We start from the raw sequence: 22432 nt of genomic DNA on the forward strand, positions 1-22432 counted from the left end.
TAGCCTCACTTGCCAGATTTAGGTTTGGAGAATGATGCATATATGATATATACATTCCGGCAAAATGATTTAATTGATATGATCCACATTCACATTCTAACAACTGTACAATATGGTATGAGAACATTTTCATTTAAGTTGAAATAAAGAATTTTAAATGAAACATTGAATATATTGCCTACGCACATCGTTTTCCTGTTTGTTGGATATTAAAATGATGACCTTTCTGGCTTTCTACACTACACCACCTTATGGATAAAGACTAGTCTTTCGTTGTTAAGGTCCACATTGCTTAGCGACTACATGCTTCCCTGTACACGGTTTATGGTGATGTCGACTTTGAATTTGGTTACTGGGTCCAAAAAATATGCTCACTCGACTACATTTGATTTGGTCATATGAGTATGTTTATGTTAATCTCTGTGGTTGCCAACTGCCACCACATCAGAGAACGAGAGGGAGACAAAACATTACAAGGCATTCCTGAAACCGCACAAACAAATATTTAGGGTTTCTGTATTATTTTTTTATAGTTTCCACTTTCTCTCGTAATGATGATGAACTGCACAAAAGGGTTTTCGTTTGATTCTCTTCATGCTGATAGTGCCCTATCCAGTAGCCAAAAAAAAAAATATTATCTTCTGCAACACTAAAACACACACACACACACACATATATACATATATATATATATATATACATATATATATATATATATATTATGCCTCTACATTGTTCTGGACTTGTGTCAAGGTGTGCGATTTTGAGGCTTTAGATTATTAGAAAGCATGATTACAAATAAAAATAAATCTAAAGAAAATATAATTGGAATGTGAGAGGGGGACAGACAAAATGTTATGGAGGGTACCCATGCATCATGCATGTATCATTTTCTTTCTTATAATTTATCGTGAGATCAGTAATATTCAGACACATAAACCTTCTGCATTGTATTTGGATTTCCCCTAGTCTCAGAGATTATCAATTATATTTGTCGGTGCTCGACCTGTATCAGTTATTTTTAAACACATCACCTTTGTTTATACACGCTGTGTTCCCTTTTGATTTGTTAGGATATATATATATATATAAAGGAAAACTAATGAAAATGGTTTGAAAACTTTGAGTTTTAATGATAAGGACAAAATAAAGAGTAAAGTGAATAGTACCAGAATTGACTTTTTAGTGTAAAAATGTAGCTTTTCGTTAAAATAAACAGTACGATGAGCTTTTCATTAAAGTTCCCCTATATATAAAACTAAAGTAGGGTTTGCCAGTTTTGTACTTCCAAGCTCTCTAATTTAGAACGAGAAACAAAACTGAAAGAAGGCAGTGGGTTCAAGTCCCATTGTCGGCAATACTTTTTGGTGGATGATTTATAAAAAAAAATAAAAAAAATAAAAAAAACCACAAAATAAGTTGAGACCCATCATTAAATCCTCAAAGAGGCTTGTGGTGTACCCTGTCCCTCTAACCTAAACCCTTTTTTAATAAAATACTAATAATAATAATAAAGAAAGCAGGTGGGTGGATGGATATACTCAATTTTCTAACCTATCTTTCTAAAATCAAATTAAAGTTGTCTTACTATATTTAGATATAAAAGTAAAAGCTACTAAATTATTCCATTCTTTTCTGGCTCTTCTGAAATTGAGAATACAATGTGAGTAACGCATTTTATTCTTTTGGAAACGGGTTTGTTGAACATGAAAACCGATTGAAATACCTTAAATTAGAATACACTTGCAAACTGGAACCCATAAAAAAAAATATAAAATATATAAAACATAAAATATAAAAATATAAAAATAAACCTGGAACCCACCATGATATTACAAGTCTCAAGTTTATTATTGAATGATAATATAAAAGATTACAACCCTAGCACCCAAGAGAATGCTTAGAGCAACTCCACCCATGAAGCCCTCCCCCCTGGCAATCCAGTATTGAATCTACCCTTTTGAACAGTAACTGCCTTTAATGAATAGTAACTGCCATTAATAAACAGTAATTGTCATTTGCATCTCCACCCCTAGAGCCCTCCCCCTGGCAATAGACAATTAAAATAATAGTTTTTTTTTGTTTGTTTAAATAATACAAAATAAAATTATTTGTAATTTCGGATAAGAATTCTTAAATCGTTCTCGTTGCGCCACGTGTCATTTTATAAAAAAAAAACAATTATTTAGCTAAGGATTTCGATAAGATTTTTATCCAATGTTATCGTGTCATATGTCGTTATCTTTTCAGAATCTTTGGTAAAAATAAATAATTTTTTATACATTAAAAATATTATAATATTAATCCAATTAAAAAAAAAAAAAAAAACAGAAACCCGATCCATTTCTTCCACCTCTCCTCCCACCCCCGAGAACCCCCTGCAAAAACCAGAACCCAGCTACCTCCCCCCCCCCCCCCCCGCCGAGACGACCCACCCCCCACCCCCCGCCCCCGCGACGACCCACCCTCCCCACCCCCCCCCCCCCCGCGACGACCCACTTCCCTTCCGCACCCATGGAAGCCCAGCTCCGGTCCTCCTCTCTCTCTCTCTCTCTCTCTGACACAAAAAAAATCTCCGGTCCCCCCCTCTCTCTCTCTCTGACACAAAAAAAAATATAAAAAATTGCAAAGCCCTCGGGCCACAGGCCCATCGACTCCCCACCCCCCCCTTCGCTCGGGCTCCACACGGCTGGAGCTCAGTCCACAGGGCCTCGGGCCCTTTCCTCTCCACTGTCCCCCGAGCAACCAGCAAGGCTGGAGTTGCTCTTATAGTGCCCTTTAACCCTAGCCTTTCAAGGCATACTATCAACGAACTAAACAAATAACAAATACTAAAAGAGTCCTTAAATCTTAATACCCGGTTTTAGGATAGTAAACGAAGGAATTCGGCCAAAAATTCCCATATACATCAAAACTTTGCTAACGTTGAGTCATGATTTACCTTATTCTTCAAGTGGGTGATTATGAGCCCAAATCAGATACTAGAGCCTAAATATGAGCATGGAATATGCCTTCATTTCAGAAAGTGAGTATTGCAAGGGAGTTTTGTTTATTAAATTTTTTTTGTAAATTTTTTTACTTAGGAATCTTATAACATAAGCCAAATATAAAGTTATGTAGTTTATTATTAGTAGTACACTAATTTGTCCGTCTATTTAAAACACTCCATACATCAACCACCATAGGTGGCTCAGTGGTTGCGGTGAATTCTAGGTTCGATTACTGGCATTGATGAATTACATGATGGTGGTCAGAGAAAATCTGAAATGCCTCTGTGAGTCTTTCCAGGCCCCATAACAGTAAACTATCATGGCTTCGCCACCAAGTGGTCCCCTTTAAGAAAAAAATAAAAATAAAAAACTCCCAACATCAATTTGTTTCTTTTTGTTTTACTAGTCCCTACATCTACTTGTTTAAAGGGGGTGTATTCAATTGGGATTTTAAGGGATTTTAATTCTTTTAATGAATCTAGAGGTATTCAATCAGGATTTTAAGTGATTATCTGAAATTCAAGGTGTATTCAATTAGAATTTTAAGATAGTTTATTAAAATCCTTAGAAATCCGGGTGTATTCAATTAGGATTTTAAAGAAGTTTATAACATTCTAGGTGTATTCAATTAGAAATTGATTTTAAAGAATTTGAGAAAGTTGAGGAATTAGAGGGAATTGGAGAGATTTTGTAGTGTATTTTAAGCATCCACAAATCTCACCTATTCCCATGAGATTTCGAGGGAATTGAATCAAAATTTTATATGGAATCTCTACAAATCAATTAAACTCCATAAAAATCCATGGATTTATAAATCTATTAAAATCTCTCAAATTCTCAATTGAATACACCCCTCTAAATGTAACGCGTAAAACAATCATGCATATGCACCTTAGGGCGAGTATGATCCTCATCGGATCCTTCCCCATAACAACTAACCATCTAAACCCCTCGCTTTACTAAAAAAGATCAACGTTAGTTAGATGACTAAACCGGTTTGGATTATGCTTTTGTTTAGATAGTCCTTGAAAGGAAACTTCAAAAATCAATGGCTGAATTACAGGATCGACCACAATGCAAAGGTATCGCCAATCTTCAATACAAAAACCTCCACAAGGCCCAAATGTAATCAAAATGCAAAAAAGGAAAAGAAGGGTTCCATTGGTGGGCCTGGATCAGTACACGACGACACTGAGCCCAGAATACCCCAAAACTCACAAAATGAAAAGGAAACAAACCCGCAAATTTACTAGGCGGACTTGGGTTTGCGGACCAACGCAAACCGTTGGATTTTAGCTGAACGGCTGACAATTAATCAGCCAGAACCAACTTAGGGTGAAACCAGATCATAAATGATCCGTTACGGGAATTTTCAAGAAAATGGATTGGAGTAAGTTTATTTTAATACAAAAATTATGCTATAACTTTATTTAATTAAAAAGACTTAAATTTTAATGAAAAACCCTTAAGTTTTAATAAAAATGACAAAAGAACTTAAATTTTAATGAAAATGACATAATTTTAATATTAAAAAAATTTTAAAAAAAAAATCTAACGCGTGAACTCATGCGTCCTCACATTGTTTATGAAACTTTTACACTATTTATGAAACTTACGACACTATTTATGAAACTTACTGTACTGTTTATGAAAACTTACGACACTGTTCATAAAATTTACTACACTGTTTATGAAACTTAACAATACTACACCATTTGTGTTGTGTTTGTAACCCAGCCCACTCTCTTTTCTTCCCCTTTTCTTTCTTTTTTTCCTTTTCCCCAGTGAACACCCTAGAACTCTCTCTCTCTCTCTTTTCTCTTTTCGAACTCTCTACCTTCTCTCTAAACCACCATAGCAAAAAAGAACTCCAAGCACCATCACCACAAATTCCAATTTTAATTGAGACCCCAAACCACCAAATACAAGACATGCACAAGCTGGGGATCCCTATGGTACCATTGCATGTTAAATTTTGTAATGGGAAGTAGGATAATCCAAGCAGGGGTTCTTGGTGAGAGTTGCTCTAATGGAATCAAGCTACAACCCTTGAAAAGAGGAGGTAAAATTAGCTTGGTTTTGTTGTAATATGTTGCTAGTAATGTCTTCTAGTATCTTGGATCAAATTTGGGTTTGAAATCTGGGTCTGATGGAGTTTTAGGTGGGTGGGTAGGGGACGCTACACAAAGGATATTGAGAAGAAGAAGAAAACAGAAGTCGATATTAGTCATGGTGACAACTGAAACAGACACAAAAATCACAAACCGATTGATTTTTCTTGGTCCAGCCGTGGAAGCAACGAATGACAACTGCTTCTTTACAAACATCACTGATCGCGATTTTTATTTTTTATGTTTTTTATTTTTTATTTTTATCCTTATCATTAAATAAAATTAGTGTATGATTTTTCATTAAAACTCAAAGTTTCAAATCATTTTCATTAGTTTTCCTGTTACTTAATGCCCAAATGAACTCAACCCAAACTTGACAATGGCGACACAAAAGCCGCACTGAATTTTGTTCGCAATTTGGGTTGAGGAACGACGGCCTACTTGCTTCCTCCAAATTGACGGCATACATGCATTCTACAAATCGACTTTACACTTTCTTCCCTCAAAGTGACTTTGAAATTTCAAGTTGTTGATTTGGTGAGTTTGAAAATTTGGAACCCTAGTAAGTAATTTTTTTTTATTTATGTTGAATCTGTTATATTAATTAATTTAGTGCAGAAAAGAAGTCATGTTCACAAAAAGTAGAAGGGTGCACCCCTGCTTCCGAACCTCGCTACCCTGTAACTCTTTTTTTTTTTTTTTGATGAATTGAAAATTTTCGTAACCAGGGCAAATGTCAACAATACAAAGAAAGCCCACGAAAGGGGCAAGCATAATGCAAATACATACAAGAAAGGGCGGTGAAAAGGGAATCAAAGACTAAGACGATGCCCCTAAAGCAAGGACGTCACCCCTAACACCCCCATTACAAAAAAACCATTACGGAGGACAAGGAAGACCTTCCTTGTTGAGAATGTGGATCAGTGAAGATTGGGGTCGCCTGACCCAAGTGTTCCTGCCATTGGCTACATCACTTTGCAGGGAGGAAATAATCTACGAGGAGTCAGATTCAAAAGTGACCCTCCGATAGCCTAGTTCAGCAGCCAACTCACAGACATGGAGCAAAGCCATCGCTTCAGCAACCACCACCCTTCGTGGCAAGATGGATAGCTTCCTGGCCGCCACAAAGCGCCCCCCATGGTTGCACACCACCGCGGCAGAACATCCCCTACCCTCTGCGGGGAGCCAGCTGGCATCGACGTTGGTCTTCAGAAAAGACTCATTAGCGGGACACCAATGAAAGACTAGCAGATGGGAGTTCGGAGGTGGCGGGGAGGGTGAAGGGCATGGGTGGTTAGCCTCCCAGTAGGCATCATAGGTGTAAGAAATGAAGTGAATAACCTGAGCAGGTGTGATGGCTTTGTCATTGAAGATATGATTACAGCGCGCCTTCCAAATATGCCAGCAAATGAAGGCAATAACAGATAGTAGTCTCTCCTTATCAGGTAGGTGGGAATACATTACAAATTAAATTGGTATTAGTTGTGAAGTTCCATATGTGTAGACATACAGTAAAGGCCAAGTATGACACCAGTAATATGCTACTAACTACTATGTCTTGGTACTTTCTTTAATGAGCAAAAAAAAAGTGGAGAAACTATCTCAAAATTAAAGACACATCTCGGGACCAAAGTTTGTATATTTAATTGATTCCGAAACAAGATTATTCATATAGATCTTTAATAAATAACAAAAGATCTATCAGATTAAAGCTCTCATACAAAAAAAATCCTCAGCTCACCACCGGCAGTGTGACAAAGTCTAACTCGTCTTTTTCTTTTATTGGTTAAAGAAATACCAAAGTAATTTTAACCTTGTGCGAAACTCCTTACATCGGCTTATTATACTTCCTACAAAATGCATCAAACAAACAAATCGAAAAGAAAATTTTGGGTTCGTGACATATTGCTTCTCAAAAGCATTTGGACTTATATGAGTCTCTGTTTCTCAACTTATCTTTTTGAAAGCATATTGGACCGAAACTCCATTTGGATTGAGGCTGGTTGTGTTAAGGCCCAATCACAAAATTCGGCCCATTCAAAACACCAAATCCGAAGGCATATGCTCCGTAGTCATCAAGAACCACAAACCCTAAACATTCTGTTTCTATATAAATTCAACCCCAAGCACCTCCGCAGCTATCAATCTCTGCCTTCCTCCTCTATGAATCTTCTTACCTTCAATTTTTTTTGTATTTTTTCGTATTTTTTATTTGATTTTCTTGATTAAGAATCTGCAGAAAGGCATCTACTACGAACTTCTCTGCCGTTGTTAATGGCAGGGAGACTAAGAAAAGATGCGAAATCAATGTCCAAAAGGATACTTGGTACTTCTGGACAGGCAGGCTCTCATATCACTACGATGAGTTCTGACTTTTTCTCGTAAGTCCCACAATTTTTCTCACCTCCCAAACACCCCAAAAGTCCCAAATTTTCTGTTTTTCTTGTTGCTCGATGATGATTTTATCTGCTTTAACCACACCGAAGCGAGGCTAGAACCGTTGGATCTTCCCTCCCCTGAATTAACCGCGCAGATCAACGGCGGTGCTTCTTGTGCTTGGTGTTTCTTGATGACTCCGTTTTCTAATAACAGAGGTTGATTTTTGGATCTGACCTCTGGTTTTAGGGAAGAGAAGAAGGATTTGGCAAGCATTTGAAGCCCATTGTTTGATTTTTTGGGTTGATTCTTGTTAGGGTTTGTTTTTCAACTGTTTGATGTTTCTCATGTGGACAAACTTTGGCCCTTGACTGAGAGCAACTAATCACCATTTTTCTGCTAATTTATTTTTTAGGGTTCTTGTAATCTTTTTGGGTTTCTTACCCTCTTTTATTCTTAATATTTTGGTTAAGGTTTAGTAGTCGAATTTTTTAGGGTTTTTAACTCTTAGATGATTGTTTAATGCAAGTAAAAATAATTTTTAACTAATTGTATTATAACATTTGATACGCCACACTTTGTATTACACTGAAAAACTTTTAAAATTATTTAATAACTAATTGTATTGTGATACTTTAACGTATGTTTGACATTTATTTTGGGGAATGATGATTAAACTGTGACATAGGCTTCTGCTCTGCTGAATTATGTTTGCACGTCAGTCTGATCCCAAATTCCCACTTCAGAAAAAAAAGTTATTTTCATTTTCCTGTCATTTGTTAATTATCTGAATCCGAGAGTCCCGTTTTCTTGGTCACTTTTGAATTTGATGTTAAAGGATTAAAAGAATGAGTTCTTCGGATATCAAATTTAAGGGTGAATGACCATCCGATTCATGAACAATCGGTTGGCGGGAAAAGATAAATATATATTCGTTTCTTCATAGTACATTACACTCGGGTAATTTGATCTTAAGCAAAGACTAAAACGCCGATTACAATCCAAATGGAACAAATTAAGATTGAAGTGCAAATTCTTTGTAGGAAGGTGCGATGAAAAATAAATCTGCTTGTTGTCTGCAGACAAAACGCGGCTGACATAACTCTGCAGAACTACATACGGTAATAGTAATGGTAATGTATCCTTGAGTAATCATCGGAGAGATGCCTACTAGGGTGAAGGAGGCGCGAATAGTTTCGGGTAGAGTTTATCTGCGAGAACCGCGTTCGCTGCGTCGGTAGGGTGGAATGCGTCCCAGAACACGTAGTCTCTCCGGTTGCTGCATACCTGTGAGTTAGGCAAGCATAGCCCTCCAATGTTTGTGGCCACATTGCAACACGGAAGGTTCGAAACCTTAAACCCTGAAAAATTGGTACGTACGTTGTAAGTTAAACGTCTGCGAATCAACTTCGAATCTACAGTTTGAGTTATCGAGTTTGATTACCGGAAGCTGTAGGGTTTTGGATTAAGTCGAGGACGTCTCCGTATGTGTCTGCAAATGAGAGTTTTGCCCCTGGGAGTTGGCTGTTAAGAGAGGCAAGGAGCTTTTGTACTTTGGAGTTGAATCCTAGCATCATCTGGTTCACTTGGTTTAAGCACTGCCCTGTGTTTGATCTGACTCTTTGAGAAGGAATGCAGCCAAGTGGTCCGAGACCATGGAACGTCATATTTCGGGCACCCAGCTGGTAGAGCCTCTGACAAACAATTTGAACATGCATTGTTAATTAACTAGGGTTTAGGGCTGTAAATCGGCTCGAAAGAGCTCGAGCTTGCACCAGTTTTGGATCGTTGAAGCTTGTGAAAGAAACAATCGAAGCCTATGTTCTTTGGCTCAATGAGAAACAAGCCAAGTTTGAGTATAAACCCTGGATTTTTTCGAATGAGACAACTCGAACTAGTTTACAAAAAGTTTGCTTGGAATGAAAGATCAAAGACCAAGATTGTGAGTGAATTAAAATACGTTCGCTAAAGTAACCAATTTAAAATATGAATATAAAACTTGATATTTAAGCAAAGCGCGGTATTTCTTTTCTCAAAATATTGTAAAAGATGTGAGATGTGTCGTTTACTCGTTAGTGTTTACTAACCTTAAATTGTCTCTCTAAGGTACCGACCAATAATTCCGCAAATTGTTCGGGAGTGTACTGCCGACCAGTAGGTAAAAAGGGTTGCAGGTAATTGTTGATATAATCATTGCTCCCTGAAAAAAAAAAGCAAAGGAAAAAAATATATAGTAAAAGATCTTAGATATATACGAGCAATTGTCTAAACTACTCTAATTACGGGAAACGGGACTTTAGACTCGGGTGCAAGGAAATTAGTCACTGACTTATCCCACGTCTACATAAAAAATGCGTTCTTTTCATCTAGAACAAGATTTCATTTGTCTAATAAAAGAGTACCAAGTCCAATGAAGTAGACGGCATCCTTGCAAAGCTTGGCTGCAGCCTGTGCCCCAATCTTAGCCTTGATGACATCCGTTGTCTTTTTGAAATCTTGTATTTGATCATCAAGACTCAGCCTCTGAATCTGTCATGAAGAAAAATATAAAAAAAAGGATGTAAGATTATAGAGCATTTACTCCTGCACCTGAAGTTGTGGGTTCATCGACGCGATCAAAATATTTTAGGAAGAAATGTGATTACAAAATAGAGTCCAGTGCTATTGAGTATTCCTGCTCCACCAGATGCATAATTAACCCCTTTAAGCAGTTGATCATCGTTCGGTGACAAGGATAGATAAGGTGGTGGCGATGGAATGATCCCCATCTTTTGGGCTACAAAAATCACAAACAAAATTCAACAAGTTCATCAAGATACAAAGGAAAAGAAAAAAAATCGACATCGGGTAAGTATAACTGTATAAGAATCAAGAACAGTACATATTACGTCACCGATGGTTCTTCCATTACTGAACCTCCCAGTAGGTCGACCACCAACATAATCGATACCATACCAAGGATAATTTGACTTTGCAAGAGAATACTGCAGATAGTTGTTGTTTCCTACATCTGTCAAGGAGTCACCGAAGGTGAAGGTCACGGTAGTCGCTGCCAATGAAGGCACGGCTACCATGGTTGCGAAAATGGTGGTAGCTAGAGCCATCCACATTGTCACTTCCATCTTTGAATGTTTCTCACTTGGGGAGTAAGTGGCAGCTAGTGAGACAAGAATTTATAGTAAATTGATCGTGAAAATTCTGATGAGGTCTAAAGCAGCACAGTTTGGGGAGTTGGCCAACTCAGCTGCCTAAGTCAGCAGAGTTTGATTTGTTACTTGTTAGGTGGTGGTTGCTTCAGAGTGTAAAGATTACTAAATTTCGAAATTAACAGAAAGCATGCACAATGATGTCAAAGTTCACTTGTTCTGCTCTGAGTTTTCTTATTTGGCTGCCTACTTTGGGTTAGTTAGATGCCAACTACGCTTAACAACTACTTAGTACTGTCAACAACCGAATCAATGGAATCACCTCTTCTGAAACCACTATCACTTTATACGTAAGTATATTCGGACAAGAGTCGGGTATGTCAACTGGAGGAGGAATTGCTGAATGTCGAAGAGCGGTCTAGTAATAGGTTTTAGATTCAATTCTCGTAAATGGTGAGTTCGATACTAAATTAGAACAATACTTGGCTACTCAAATGATGATTAGGAATTCCTACTCAAAATTGTTCTTTGTCGATGTGTTTTGATCAAAACCGTTCATACTATAAATTACTTTATAAAGATTGCCTCTATGAAAAATCAATTAAAACTAAGGTCGTTTAGTCATCGAACTATATAAAAATAGATGAATGAATTGATAAAAGCATTATGAGCCGTCTATGTATTTACTACAATAGATCGACTAAACGACGTTAGTTTTAATTCATTTTTGCAGAGATGACTCATAATATGAACGGTTTTTATCATAAGCACAAAGCTTTGTGATTCGAACACAAAGAGTTTTGAGTAGAAGTTTCTACTCATCCTTGAGGAGTCAAGCATTGTTCACCAAATTATTCCCCCACTCTTTTAGTGTAAATATATTGTTATTTAAAAAATAATGTCGTAATTGGTCATTAACTCCCTGCACACAAACTAGAGAGTTGTTCAAGAACATCCCTAACGTGTCGTCACTTATTAATTTTGCATTTTCAAATTGTAACGGAGAAATATAATGGAAACAATTAAAGGAGAAGCTGATCCACGGTCCACCTATATAGTAAAAAATTACATAAATTATTACATAAAATGGTAAATATTTACTAGTGGTGAATTGCCATGGTAGTTAGGGGTTTCGTCTTTAACCAACAGTATCCAGTCAAAACTGACATTGCAACATGTAATGAATTGTAACAAACAATGCTCATCAAAGATAAGTTGTCTGATATTATATCAAGGGAACCTGCAAGTTCTTGCACAGCAAAACAAGGTTCAGATCGCATATATATAATGTCTAGCGGGCTACTTTCTGCTCTCCTTGTTCTTGCCCCTCTGGTTCTTGTTCTTTGTCTTCCCCTTGTTTCTGTTACATTGGGAAGCAGACGCAGCATCAGCCAACAGATTTGACTCATTGCATATGCGATTCTCCTAGGCTATGATGTGACTGTCCCCGGTCTCACTCGGTACAGAAACAACATCAGTTTGCGGAGACTCTGGATGCTTGCTGGATTCGCAATTTTCCTCACCTATAGTGTAACTTTCCCCGGCGTCACATGGTTTATCTAATGCAGAGCACCAGTCTTCCCCTCCCCAGAATTGGTTGCACAATACACACGACTGCAAGATCCAGCTCGCGAAGCTTTTTGGACGGGTGGTTTACGAAACAATTTTCTAAATATGTCATCCCTCGACTGGTTGGCCTTCCATGTCAACAAAGATAGCATCTGAACATAACCTTGAACAATTGGTCCCAAAACTTGCTATTACCAAGTTTTAGCTACCATCTTAAGAGCTGCCGCGAGCACATTGACATCTAAGCTAACAGATTTGCGGCTCCTCTTGTTTTTGAGGGTATCATAAAACTCCGACGGCAGCTGTTCAGTGATATAGTTCCTCCCCATCAAATCATTGAGTAAATCTAGATCAATACCAAAATTCACATAAACCAAGCATAACACAACGACCAATCCAACAGGAGTAGTGAATAGTAGTTCTTCTAATCTTAGATGGACATTTTCATCCATTCAACTATATCCACCTTATTGAAAATGCACTCCCGAACCACATCAAGCTCATTATTCAAAATGATAGATACAATAAACCTTTATTGGCGATTATACCGGTCATTGCTGAAGTGACATCACGTAAAATCATTGCAGAGGAGCGAGATCACATCAAGTCATTGTTGTACGGCAAGACCACATAATATAGCCATCGCAAAGTGGAAACCACAACACTTGCAAACCTAGGCAACAAGACAACTACACTACTTTGAGAATGGAACCACTAATCGGCTAATCTAAAGAGGGAGCTCAGAGAAGCAATGACAAAAATTCAGAAATTTGAGTTCAAACTTAAATTAATATTCACTATCATTTAAAAAAATTTATTATTAACGTTTCGTATAAAATCTCTAATTTCTTTTTTGTTCGTTTAAACTTTAATAATTTTTGACATAAAAAAAGGAATAATTATTTTTAATTGACTATATTCTTTATTTAATTGTGATAGGAAAATAAAATTATAAAATTTGAATAATGAGCTTGCGCACCAAATTTGGGTATTAAAAACCTTAAAAACTTACAATATTGAGTAAACAAGTAAATAAATTTGTTGTCGCAAAAACGTTTATTTGTGCATCTGAGTTTTATCTTAAAATTTCAAATTTCTCTCATCTCAGTAACACCTTTATCAAAGAAGAATACATGAAGATTCTTTAACATACAGCTAGCTATACTTTTTTATTTCCTTTTTCTTTTAAAGTATGACTCATAAGTCCTGGAAGGAAGGTTCTCAAATGTACAGCTAGCTATACTTTTTTTTTTGCTTTTTCTTTTAAAGTATGACTCATGACAATATATTTCTGTTTGCCCTTCCATTTCCATACTTTTACCATCTATTTTTGTTTGTATAGTCACAGTTAAGTCACGTCAATATTTTATATTTTTATTACTTTTTATTTTATTATTTTATAAAAAATTAATATAAAATATTAACGTGGTTTAACTGTAATCACACATCGCAGGAGGGCATGTGAAAAGTATGGAAATAAGAATGCAGACAATCTACTTCCAAACTCATAAGCATGACGATTAAATAAAGAATATTAATAAATATTTTGTCAGTAACACTTTTTCAAAGGATGACAACTTAATAACACTTTTTTTATTTGTTGCATTTTTCTTTCAAAGCATGACAACTCAATAACACTTTTTTCAAATTTCTAACAACTCAAAAGGTTAGAAATTTTGACGATACGAATTTTACTTCTCTTGCAACAAATCACGAAAGATAAATATTAATAAATATTCTTGAAATATGAAAATTTCCAACAAAATTCAACGAAATTGGACCAGAGCCACAAACTAGGGTGGTTTCTAGCTCTTTGGTCGTCACCAACAGTGGATTGGACGGTATTGGTAGATTTGAGAGAAACAACTCAAAAGCAAGGAAGAAAATATCGGTAATATCGGAAATATCGGTAGTCCGAAAACACGGAAATATCGATAGAAATATCGGTAAAATATCGATATCGATAAAAATTACATGGAAACTACGGAAATTGGAAGAAAAACTTGGAAATTTTTATTGAAACTTTGTAGGATGTTTATTTAGTCAATTATCTATTAGTTTATCACAAAAAATTGGAAAGAAATGCATTGCATGATGGATTTAACATTATCAAGTTGATTATATAGCGAGCCAACAAACATTGTAAGTGTAGAAAATATGTAGTAATTAATGAAAGAAGTCTAAACACACCATAATCATTTATATATAATGAATTAGTACAATATTTTACACTTTATACATTGCATGGTAAGATACATAAGTGACTTAGTACCACATAGAGTTCCTATGAGGTTCAAAATTTTCACTATCTTCATCATCTCTATGTGTAGAGTGAGTGTATTGTGAAGAGTAGTATTCCAATTTAATGAATAATCCAATTTAATGAATAATAATCCAATTTCATAAAAAAATAATCCTAATATAAAACATGGTGATGAATAATAATCCAATTTGATAATAATCCAATTTAATGAATAATCCAATTTGATAATAATCCAATTTAATGAATAATAATCCAATTTGATAATAAAAAAAACCTAATATTAATGAATAATAATCCAATTTGATAATAAAACATAATATTAATGAATAATAATCCAATTTGATAAAAAAAAAAATCCTAATATAAAACATGGTGATGCAAAATCTAAACAAGGCGATAACAAGCCAATTGGCAAAAATGATTAAAAAAATCTAAATTGTCTAACTGACCGACACTCTTATAGACTCATTATATCACTTTTATAGACTCATCTTACCCTTATAAATTCATTATTTTTCTTGAAATTGATTAGAATCATTAGAAAAACAATTTTTTGCATTTCCATATGCCTAACCAATAAATACAACTTCTACTATTTCCCTGAAATTATATATTTTCACTTTTTCCCTGAAATTGAGTCATTTATCCTAATCTAATCTAGACCCCCAGATTAATTTATATTTTCACTCTTTTTCTGAAATTATATAAATTGTGCAATTGAGTCCTTTTCCTAATCTAATCTGGACCTTCCATCTTGATTCTCACTCTCTGTCACGCTGCCACGTGGCAGCCCACTAACCCTCACCCTATCTCTCTCTCTTTTCCTGAGTCCCTCTCGGACCCTTCACTCTCTCAGAGTTCTCAACTCTATCTCTCTCTCGAACTCTCGTTCTCTCACTCCATTTCCCCGATCGCACCCACACCCAGGCACACCCAAATCCGTCCACCACGATGCCAGCGCAGCATCTCCACCATCCTCATGAACTCTCCCTCCCTCTCCTCCGTCTCTGGGAAGCACGGCGACGCACAGAGGAAGCTCGGCTTCCCCGATCGCACCCACACCCAGGCACACCCAAGTTTTCAGGTGAGATCCGACTAAACCCTATGTTGATTACCTCTTGCATGCGTGAAATTTGAACCTTATATGTGAAATTGAAGTTCAAAATCGTGTTTTTGCAAGGTTTTTGGGACGAAATCGGCTCGGAAATAGGCACACAATCTCCGGCGTTCTTCTCCGATTGCACCGTTAAAAAAATATCGCGATATTTCCAAAATATCGCAATATTATCGATAATATCGCGATATTTTGACGAAAACCCCTTGGATACCACTTAAAATATCGGTTTGGGGAAAAACCGATAATATCGGCGATATATCATCGATATTATCGATATTTTCTTCCATGCTCAAAAGAGATGGAAAGATAAAGATAAAATAATAAAGAAGAAGACGAAAGAAAAGAGGAATAAAGAAGTCCACATCAATACCTCCATTTTTGTGAAAGAAATAAAAAAAATTAAATCAATTCCTGGCCTCATGATTTGAATCAGACGGCCAATATGACTGAGTCCGCAGAATCCAAAGTCACACATGTGCTCTTTGTATTCCCCATTTTGGTGGTCGGAAATGCCAAATGATGGTTTTAGTTTGCGTGTAAAACCCTTTAAAAAACGAAAATTAATGAAAAGAGTTTAAAAACTTTAAGTTTTAATAAAAATGATAAAATAAAAAGTAAAGTAAATAGTAATAAAATGGAGAAATTAGGTTCACATCCTTTTTTTTGCTACTCCATTGATTAAAATCTTATTCATTTTCAATTTTTGATCAAGGTCCTTGGTATTAATAACATCATTAATTATTTGATTAATAAAATATTTTTATTTTTAAATATATTCCTTTAGTGTTAAAAATGTTACAATTAGTATATTTATATTTATGGCTAAATTTTTTATCATATATTTTTATTTTTAGTAGGTACCTATTTTTAATTTGTACCAATTTTTTTTCATTTTTAATTTGTTCCCATATATTAGTTTCTTTTTGTGCCCATATTTTTTAAAGTTTTATTTGTGTTTGTACCCATGTGTTGTATATTTAATCAATGATAGAAAAATTACATATGGTATATTTATGTTTTATGCCTAAACTTTGTATCATATATTTATATTTTTAGTTTGTACCCACTTTTAATTTGGAACATTTTTTTAAATTTGTAGTATTTTTTTTTAGTTTTATTTTGTACCCATGTATTAATTTCTTTTAGCGTCTATATTTTTTAAAAATTCATTTGTACTCATAATTTTTTAATCTTTTATTTGTACCCTAATTTATTTATAATGTACTCATTCTTCTTTATTAATGTACCGCTTTGTTATATGTGAAATGTACCCATTTTTTTAACACTATGGATACATTCTCTTGCCATTTATTATTTCTTATTTTTACATAGTTTTTATCCATTTATTCAATCAAAATGTTTGAATTTTTTTATTGTAACCGTTTTCAATAGTATTATAATGAGGGATTTTAAATTTATAGGATTATAAATCTTATAAAATCTCAAACAATTAATGTCAAAAATATAAAAATATAAATATTAATTGTAATATAATGAGGTGTACAAAGTCAAGGGACTTTGATCAAACTTTGAATACCATTAAGGTTTTAGTCAAAGAATGTTAAGGATTAGGGATCGCATCCAAAGTATCCCTAATAAAATTAACTTTTTAATGTAAAAATATAATTTTTAATTGAAATAAACAGAACCATAACTTTTCGTTAAAGTTACCTTAAAAAAAAATATTAAAAAAAAAAAAAGCAAACGACAACCATGTTACAGAATAGCCTGGAGCTTAAGACAAGCACCCATTGTTCAGTTCCCTTCTGTCTCTCCCGCCAGAAGCTCCGCCGTAAAAAATCATGAGCTTCTCACAAATTTAACAGAAGCAAAACAAAAACCCATTCATCAAAATCTTCCATCCTTAATCCCACCAAAAAACCAAACAGCAATGTCGGTGGCGTGTGGCATGGAGTGCGTGGTTGTGTTGGGCTGTATGCGTTGGGTGTGGCGGCGCTGCACCTACATCGGCGCCAACGACAGCTCAACCTGGACATCCGCCTCTCCCGACGAGTTCGACCCAGTTCCCCGTGTCTGCCGCTTAGTCCTCGCCGTCTACGAGGCCGATCTCCACAACCCCCACTTCATCCCCACCTGCGGATTCCGCCCCAACCCCGACTGGGTAGTCAAGCGCGTCACCTACGAGCAAACCGACGGCCAGGCGCCTCCTTACCTCATCTACGTCGACCACGACCACAAGGAGCTCGTCCTCGCCATTCGCGGCCTCAATTTGGTCAAAGAGAGTGACTACAAGCTCTTGCTCGATAACAAGCTCGGAATGCAGATGTTCGACGGTGGATATGTCCACCACGGCCTCTTGAAGTCGGCGATTTGGCTGCTTAACGAAGAGGGCGAGACATTGAAGCGGCTCTGGCTCGAAAACGGGTCCAATTACGATATGGTGTTTGCGGGTCACTCTTTGGGGTCTGGTGTGGCGGCGCTGCTGACTGTCATTGTGGTCAACCATCGGGACCGGCTAGGCGGAGTCCCCCGAAGCAAGGTGAGGTGCTATGCGCTTGCTCCGGCGCGTTGTATGTCGTTGAATTTGGCCGTCAAGTATGCCGACGTTATTTACTCGGTTGTTTTGCAGGTAGGTTTGTCTGAGTTTAAGGTTGTCATTTGTGTTTGTAAATGTGTTTGTTTTGTTTCGAATTGTTTTCGTGACTTGTGGAATTGGTGATTGTGTTTGTAGGATGATTTCTTGCCAAGAACTGCAACCCCTTTGGAAGATATTTTCAAGTCCATCTTTTGGTTGGTACTCGTTGAAACCATTAAATTTTATTATATCACGAAAAATAAAACAAATTTAATTGGAATTGTAGATTTTAAAGTGGAGTGAACTACTAACACTTTTGGCGGTTTTCGACAGCTTGCCCTGCTTCTTGTTTTTGGTTTGTTTGAGGGATACTTTCATACCAGAAGGTAGGAAGCTTAGGGATCCCAGAAGGCTTTACGCACCTGGTCGGATGTATCATATTGTTGAGCGCAAATGTTGCAGGTACCCCATGATCCTTACAACAATCTTGTCATTTTATTTTTGTGAATCTTGAAAGTGTGGTTGAATGTCCATTGACAAAGAAACCTTGATGCCATTCGGTACTTATGGAGTCAAGGGTAATGAATTCCTGAATGAATGCAAGCATGCTACTTGCCTTACTTACAGCTGTTGCACATTTACATCATATCATTAATTTGCACATCCGCATGAATCCGGTGCTTAGGATTTTGGATTTTTTGAGACCAATGTGAAATTTGTGTCCTTGGTAACTGTTGCTCCATGGCCTAGAAATTGTTTTGCTTTGTGATTCACAGACTCTGGTAGCGGGAGGCAATTGCTCTTTAGGTTCTACTTAGGAAATGGATTCTTCGTGGCTTTTCATTTTAATGTACTATGTATATCTGGTGAGAACATTAGTCGTTAGACTCTGTAGGATCTACCCTCTAGGAGCTCCTTTCTCCCTCAGAGAGCTCATAGAAGAATCCCTACCTTAGGAGGTGGAAAGGGAGTATGATTGAAGTTGAATTTTTCTGACTCCTCCCTAAATTTTAGCTATGGGGCTCATTCAGGGAGCATGTTGGAGATGCTCTAACTCGTAACATGAAAAAATGTATGCTACATTTGGATGAGGACTTTCAAAGCCCAATGAACTTTAAAATCTATCCTTTGAACTAAGCCTACCAATGAACTACTCAAACATTACAAAGCTACTCTAAAACACTACAAATGCAGCAAGGGACTTTCAAAATGACCTTGAAAGGTTTCATTGAAATTTCTCTCAAAGGTATAGCATAACAAAGTCCATCCACATAATTTTTTTTATGTATGCCTAGCTAAGTTAGCATCTAGTTCTTTTGAAAGTTCATCAACATATTTTTGTGGTGCTTCCTAACTAATGTAGCCTAAGTTTGATGGAACTTCAAAGTCCCTCATGCAAGTGCACATTAGTTGTAACTTTTGCCCTCATTTTCTTTTGGAAATAAGTTTGAATCTTGATTCTTGTCTAATGAATGTTTCACTAGATTTTTACCAGGGTGTGGTACTATTTGGAATAGATAAAAACTTAATAAGTGGGGTTTACAATGTCTATAATTGTACATTGAATGGTCATGGTGCCTCAAAAAAATTGGATATAAAAAATATTACCATTTTCAAAGTTCTCTGTTAATTGGCCATTATCTCTAGGAGTATCTCTTGGTAAATACATCTTTTTATGTCAGGTTATGGTCTTCTAATTGTTATGAACTGTTGGCTTATCTATAACAATGCTTGCTTTTTTAAAGAAATCCATTATTTGTACCTTACTTTTGCGTCAAGTAAAATCTTCCCGATACCAGTTTGCGAAGTTTCAAAATTGGAACAAATCTGTTTGTTTTGATGGGATTCTCTTTGCGGGTGTGTCTGTTGAACTAATTAATGATTTACTTTCTGGAAGGCATTAGTGTTATGTTGGAACCCAAACTGTTGTGTTCATGCGATGATTGAGTTCCTCGTTGCTTCGTATAACAGATGTGGGAGGTTTCCTCCAGAGGTCCGAACTGCCATTCCTGTTGATGGGAGATTTGAACATATAGTCTTGTCATGTAATGCCACATCTGATCATGGAATTATCTGGATAGAAAGGGAAGCGGAGAAGGCTTTATTAGTAAGTGGAACATAACTTACAACCTTTTATAACCCTTATCGTTTCTTTTCCTTTTGAGACTGCCATGATTATCATTTCGTACATTTTATTTTTCCTGTACAACAACAACAACAACAACAACAACCAAGCCTTATCCCAGTAAGTGGGGTCGGTTGTATGAATCCTAGAATGCCACTGCACTCGATGTTCCGCCAAGTCTACATTTTACTTTTCTTAGTTAAACTAAATTAAATATGCTTTTAGCTCAAGGCCGATTCTTCAATTTCCACTGGGATGCAAAGAATATCAGCATTCTGTTTATCTCCTGCCCAAATCCCCAAAGTAACATGATTGACTAGCTGTCTTGTAGAGTAGCTTGTGTCTTAAGGTTGTCTTTGGTTGTTGGAAAGGGAGCAAGAAGTAAACGGAAAAGGGTTAAGCTACTGTCTTTGGTCACTTTTTCTTAGTTTGAGCAGAGGTAACTGGTGGAACAAGATCAGAAGGAAAGAAGGCCGGTCTTCACTCTGACAATTCAATTTCCATTTGATATATTGTCCCTTCATTTACTAAGAAAACCATCCGCTCAAAGCTTTCCCTTTCTCTCCCTAGGCTATAAGTTGTTTCCTCCCCCTTTGCATTTGTGGACATTGTTCAAGTGCCAACATGTGTCAATTGGTTAGATTGTCAGAATGTGTTATTCTTGGGTTTTTACGATTGCTAATTATGGATCTTTTTAGCGAGCATATAGGTGAAATTGTGAACCATAGTGTAAAGTGAAATTTTGGGAGTTTATCTGTTTGCTATTGAATTGCAAATGCTTATCTTTTATATGTTGAATAATTACTGATCAGTGATGTAAATACTCTTCAGAGAATGAAGGAAAGTTGTTCTGAGACCGTAACAACTGCCCCAAAAGTACAAAAACTAGAGAGGTTGCGGACCTTTGAAAAAGAACACAAAGATGCATTGGAAAGAGCTGTCAGTTTGAATGTGCCTCATGCTGTAACGCCCAATGAGGAAGCCCCCGAAGACCAAAAACTGGAGGAGGCTCCAGAGATTGGGAATAAGAGTGAAGACCCTGCCGATACAAAGTCGAAGTCCACTGGTGGAAGGGCAAGTTGGGATGATGTGGTTGAAAAGCTTTTCAAGAAAGAGTCTGGGCATCTACTGCTAAAAAGAGATTCAAATCCCCCGGAATAGCAAAATTCTTTTGTTCGTGTAAAGTTTGCTCGATACAAACCAAGGAGATGAAGATACAAGCCAACAGTAATCTAAGGTTTAAAAATAGGTGATCCTCTCCTATTGCACCGAGGTCCTTTAAGATAAAGCCCTACACTTGAGAGCCATTCGGCTTAATACCACCTAGGGTATTGGGTTTAGGTGGTTAATTTGAGACACTATCGGTGCATTGCTGGAGTTAGGAGTGGACACTTGTGGACCCGTGACACTTGTTTCTTAGATTGTGCTTTTCTCTGAGGTTTAGGTTCTTGTGAATAGTTCATGGGCACATTTCCTGCCCGCTTTGGTATTTGTACATTTTATAGGTAAAAGAGTTGTGCAATATTACACATTACTACGGGTCCATTACCCATGGGAGAAAATTTGTCAATACAAAAAATACTCAAAACTCCTTGATAAACTTTATCTGGTCTTTACAGTTCCATCTATGCATCAATTTTCTTTTATTCAACAATCAAAAGCCAATGAAATATTCAAGGGAAATGATTTTTGCACTTCTCTTTTCTCCTCAGGTGTCCTTATTATCTAGTCTTAGGATGGACCAAAGGATAATTGGGGGACAAAAACAAGGTGAGGAGTGTAAAACAAGAGTGAAATTCATAAACCATATTGTTTGGGTTAATATTTGAACATTGGACCTAGATGAAGGAAAGCCTAAGGATGACAACTAAAAGGGGATTTGCCCGAAGCCCAGCACCAAGCCCAAAGGCAAAGTGAAGCCTTCTCAGCCAAAATGCAAGCCACATGCTTACTATGGAAGTGACAAGTGATGGAGACTAACCTACTACCAGCCAAAGAACACTTTCTAGTGGCATTCCAAGTAAAAAGTAGATGACTCACTACCCTCCAAGTGCTTTCGGGCAAGAACAAAGTTACAACAGTCGGGCTAATTTGCCTATAAAAGAAGGAAGATGCCTCAGAGACAAGGACACTCAACCAATCAAACAAACAAACATACAAACTCTGCTCTCAAGCTAGATTTGCATCCAAAAGCTGAAA

General features: G+C 36.6%; 2 protein-coding genes and 1 non-coding gene across 3 annotated transcripts; 2 read left to right on the plus strand and 1 right to left on the minus strand.

The window, feature by feature from the left end:
* Positions 1-8134: 8134 nt before the first annotated feature.
* LOC114823026 (small nucleolar RNA Z122) lies at positions 8135-8211 on the plus strand. Its single transcript, XR_003771191.1, has one exon. It is a non-coding gene; the product is annotated as a small nucleolar RNA Z122 (small nucleolar RNA).
* Positions 8212-8346: 135 nt separating this feature from the next.
* Positions 8347-10626, minus strand: LOC103405884 (GDSL esterase/lipase At5g37690). The gene is made up of 6 exons (XM_008344907.4): positions 10359-10626; positions 10123-10253; positions 9880-10006; positions 9565-9677; positions 8922-9171; positions 8347-8838 (listed from the first exon to the last, which is right to left on the minus strand). The coding sequence occupies exons 1-6, from the start codon at positions 10597-10599 to the stop codon at positions 8648-8650; spliced, it is 1053 nt and encodes a 350-aa protein (XP_008343129.2). The 5' UTR covers positions 10600-10626; the 3' UTR covers positions 8347-8647.
* A 6507-nt stretch (positions 10627-17133) lies between these two features.
* On the plus strand, positions 17134-21833 carry LOC103405885 (uncharacterized). Its single transcript, XM_008344908.4, has 5 exons — positions 17134-18162; positions 18265-18323; positions 18442-18570; positions 20080-20215; positions 21065-21833. Exons 1-5 carry the CDS (start codon positions 17464-17466, stop codon positions 21392-21394), a joined length of 1353 nt encoding a protein of 450 aa, XP_008343130.3. The 5' UTR covers positions 17134-17463; the 3' UTR covers positions 21395-21833.
* Positions 21834-22432: the final 599 nt, after the last annotated feature.

Source organism: Malus domestica, chromosome 17, assembly GCF_042453785.1.
Source record: "Malus domestica chromosome 17, GDT2T_hap1".
Taxonomy (NCBI): Eukaryota; Viridiplantae; Streptophyta; class Magnoliopsida; order Rosales; family Rosaceae; genus Malus; species Malus domestica.

What these genes read in the sequence shown, in the direction of transcription:
- LOC103405884 (XM_008344907.4), bottom strand. Translation starts at nt 10,599, where the DNA reads ATGGAAGTGACAATGTGGATGGCTCTAGCTACCACCATTTTCGCAACC. An exon ending in AACCATCGGTGACGTAATAT is followed by an intron (nt 10,254 to 10,358) that starts GTACTGTTCTTG and finishes TGATTTTTGTAG; the next exon opens with CCCAAAAGATGGGGATCATT. An exon ending in CCAAAACCCTACAGCTTCCG is followed by an intron (nt 8,839 to 8,921) that starts GTAATCAAACTC and finishes CCAATTTTTCAG; the next exon opens with GGTTTAAGGTTTCGAACCTT.
- LOC103405885 (XM_008344908.4), top strand. Translation starts at nt 17,464, where the DNA reads ATGTCGGTGGCGTGTGGCATGGAGTGCGTGGTTGTGTTGGGCTGTATG. An exon ending in ATTTTCAAGTCCATCTTTTG is followed by an intron (nt 18,324 to 18,441) that starts GTTGGTACTCGT and finishes GGTTTTCGACAG; the next exon opens with CTTGCCCTGCTTCTTGTTTT. An exon ending in AAGCGGAGAAGGCTTTATTA is followed by an intron (nt 20,216 to 21,064) that starts GTAAGTGGAACA and finishes AATACTCTTCAG; the next exon opens with AGAATGAAGGAAAGTTGTTC.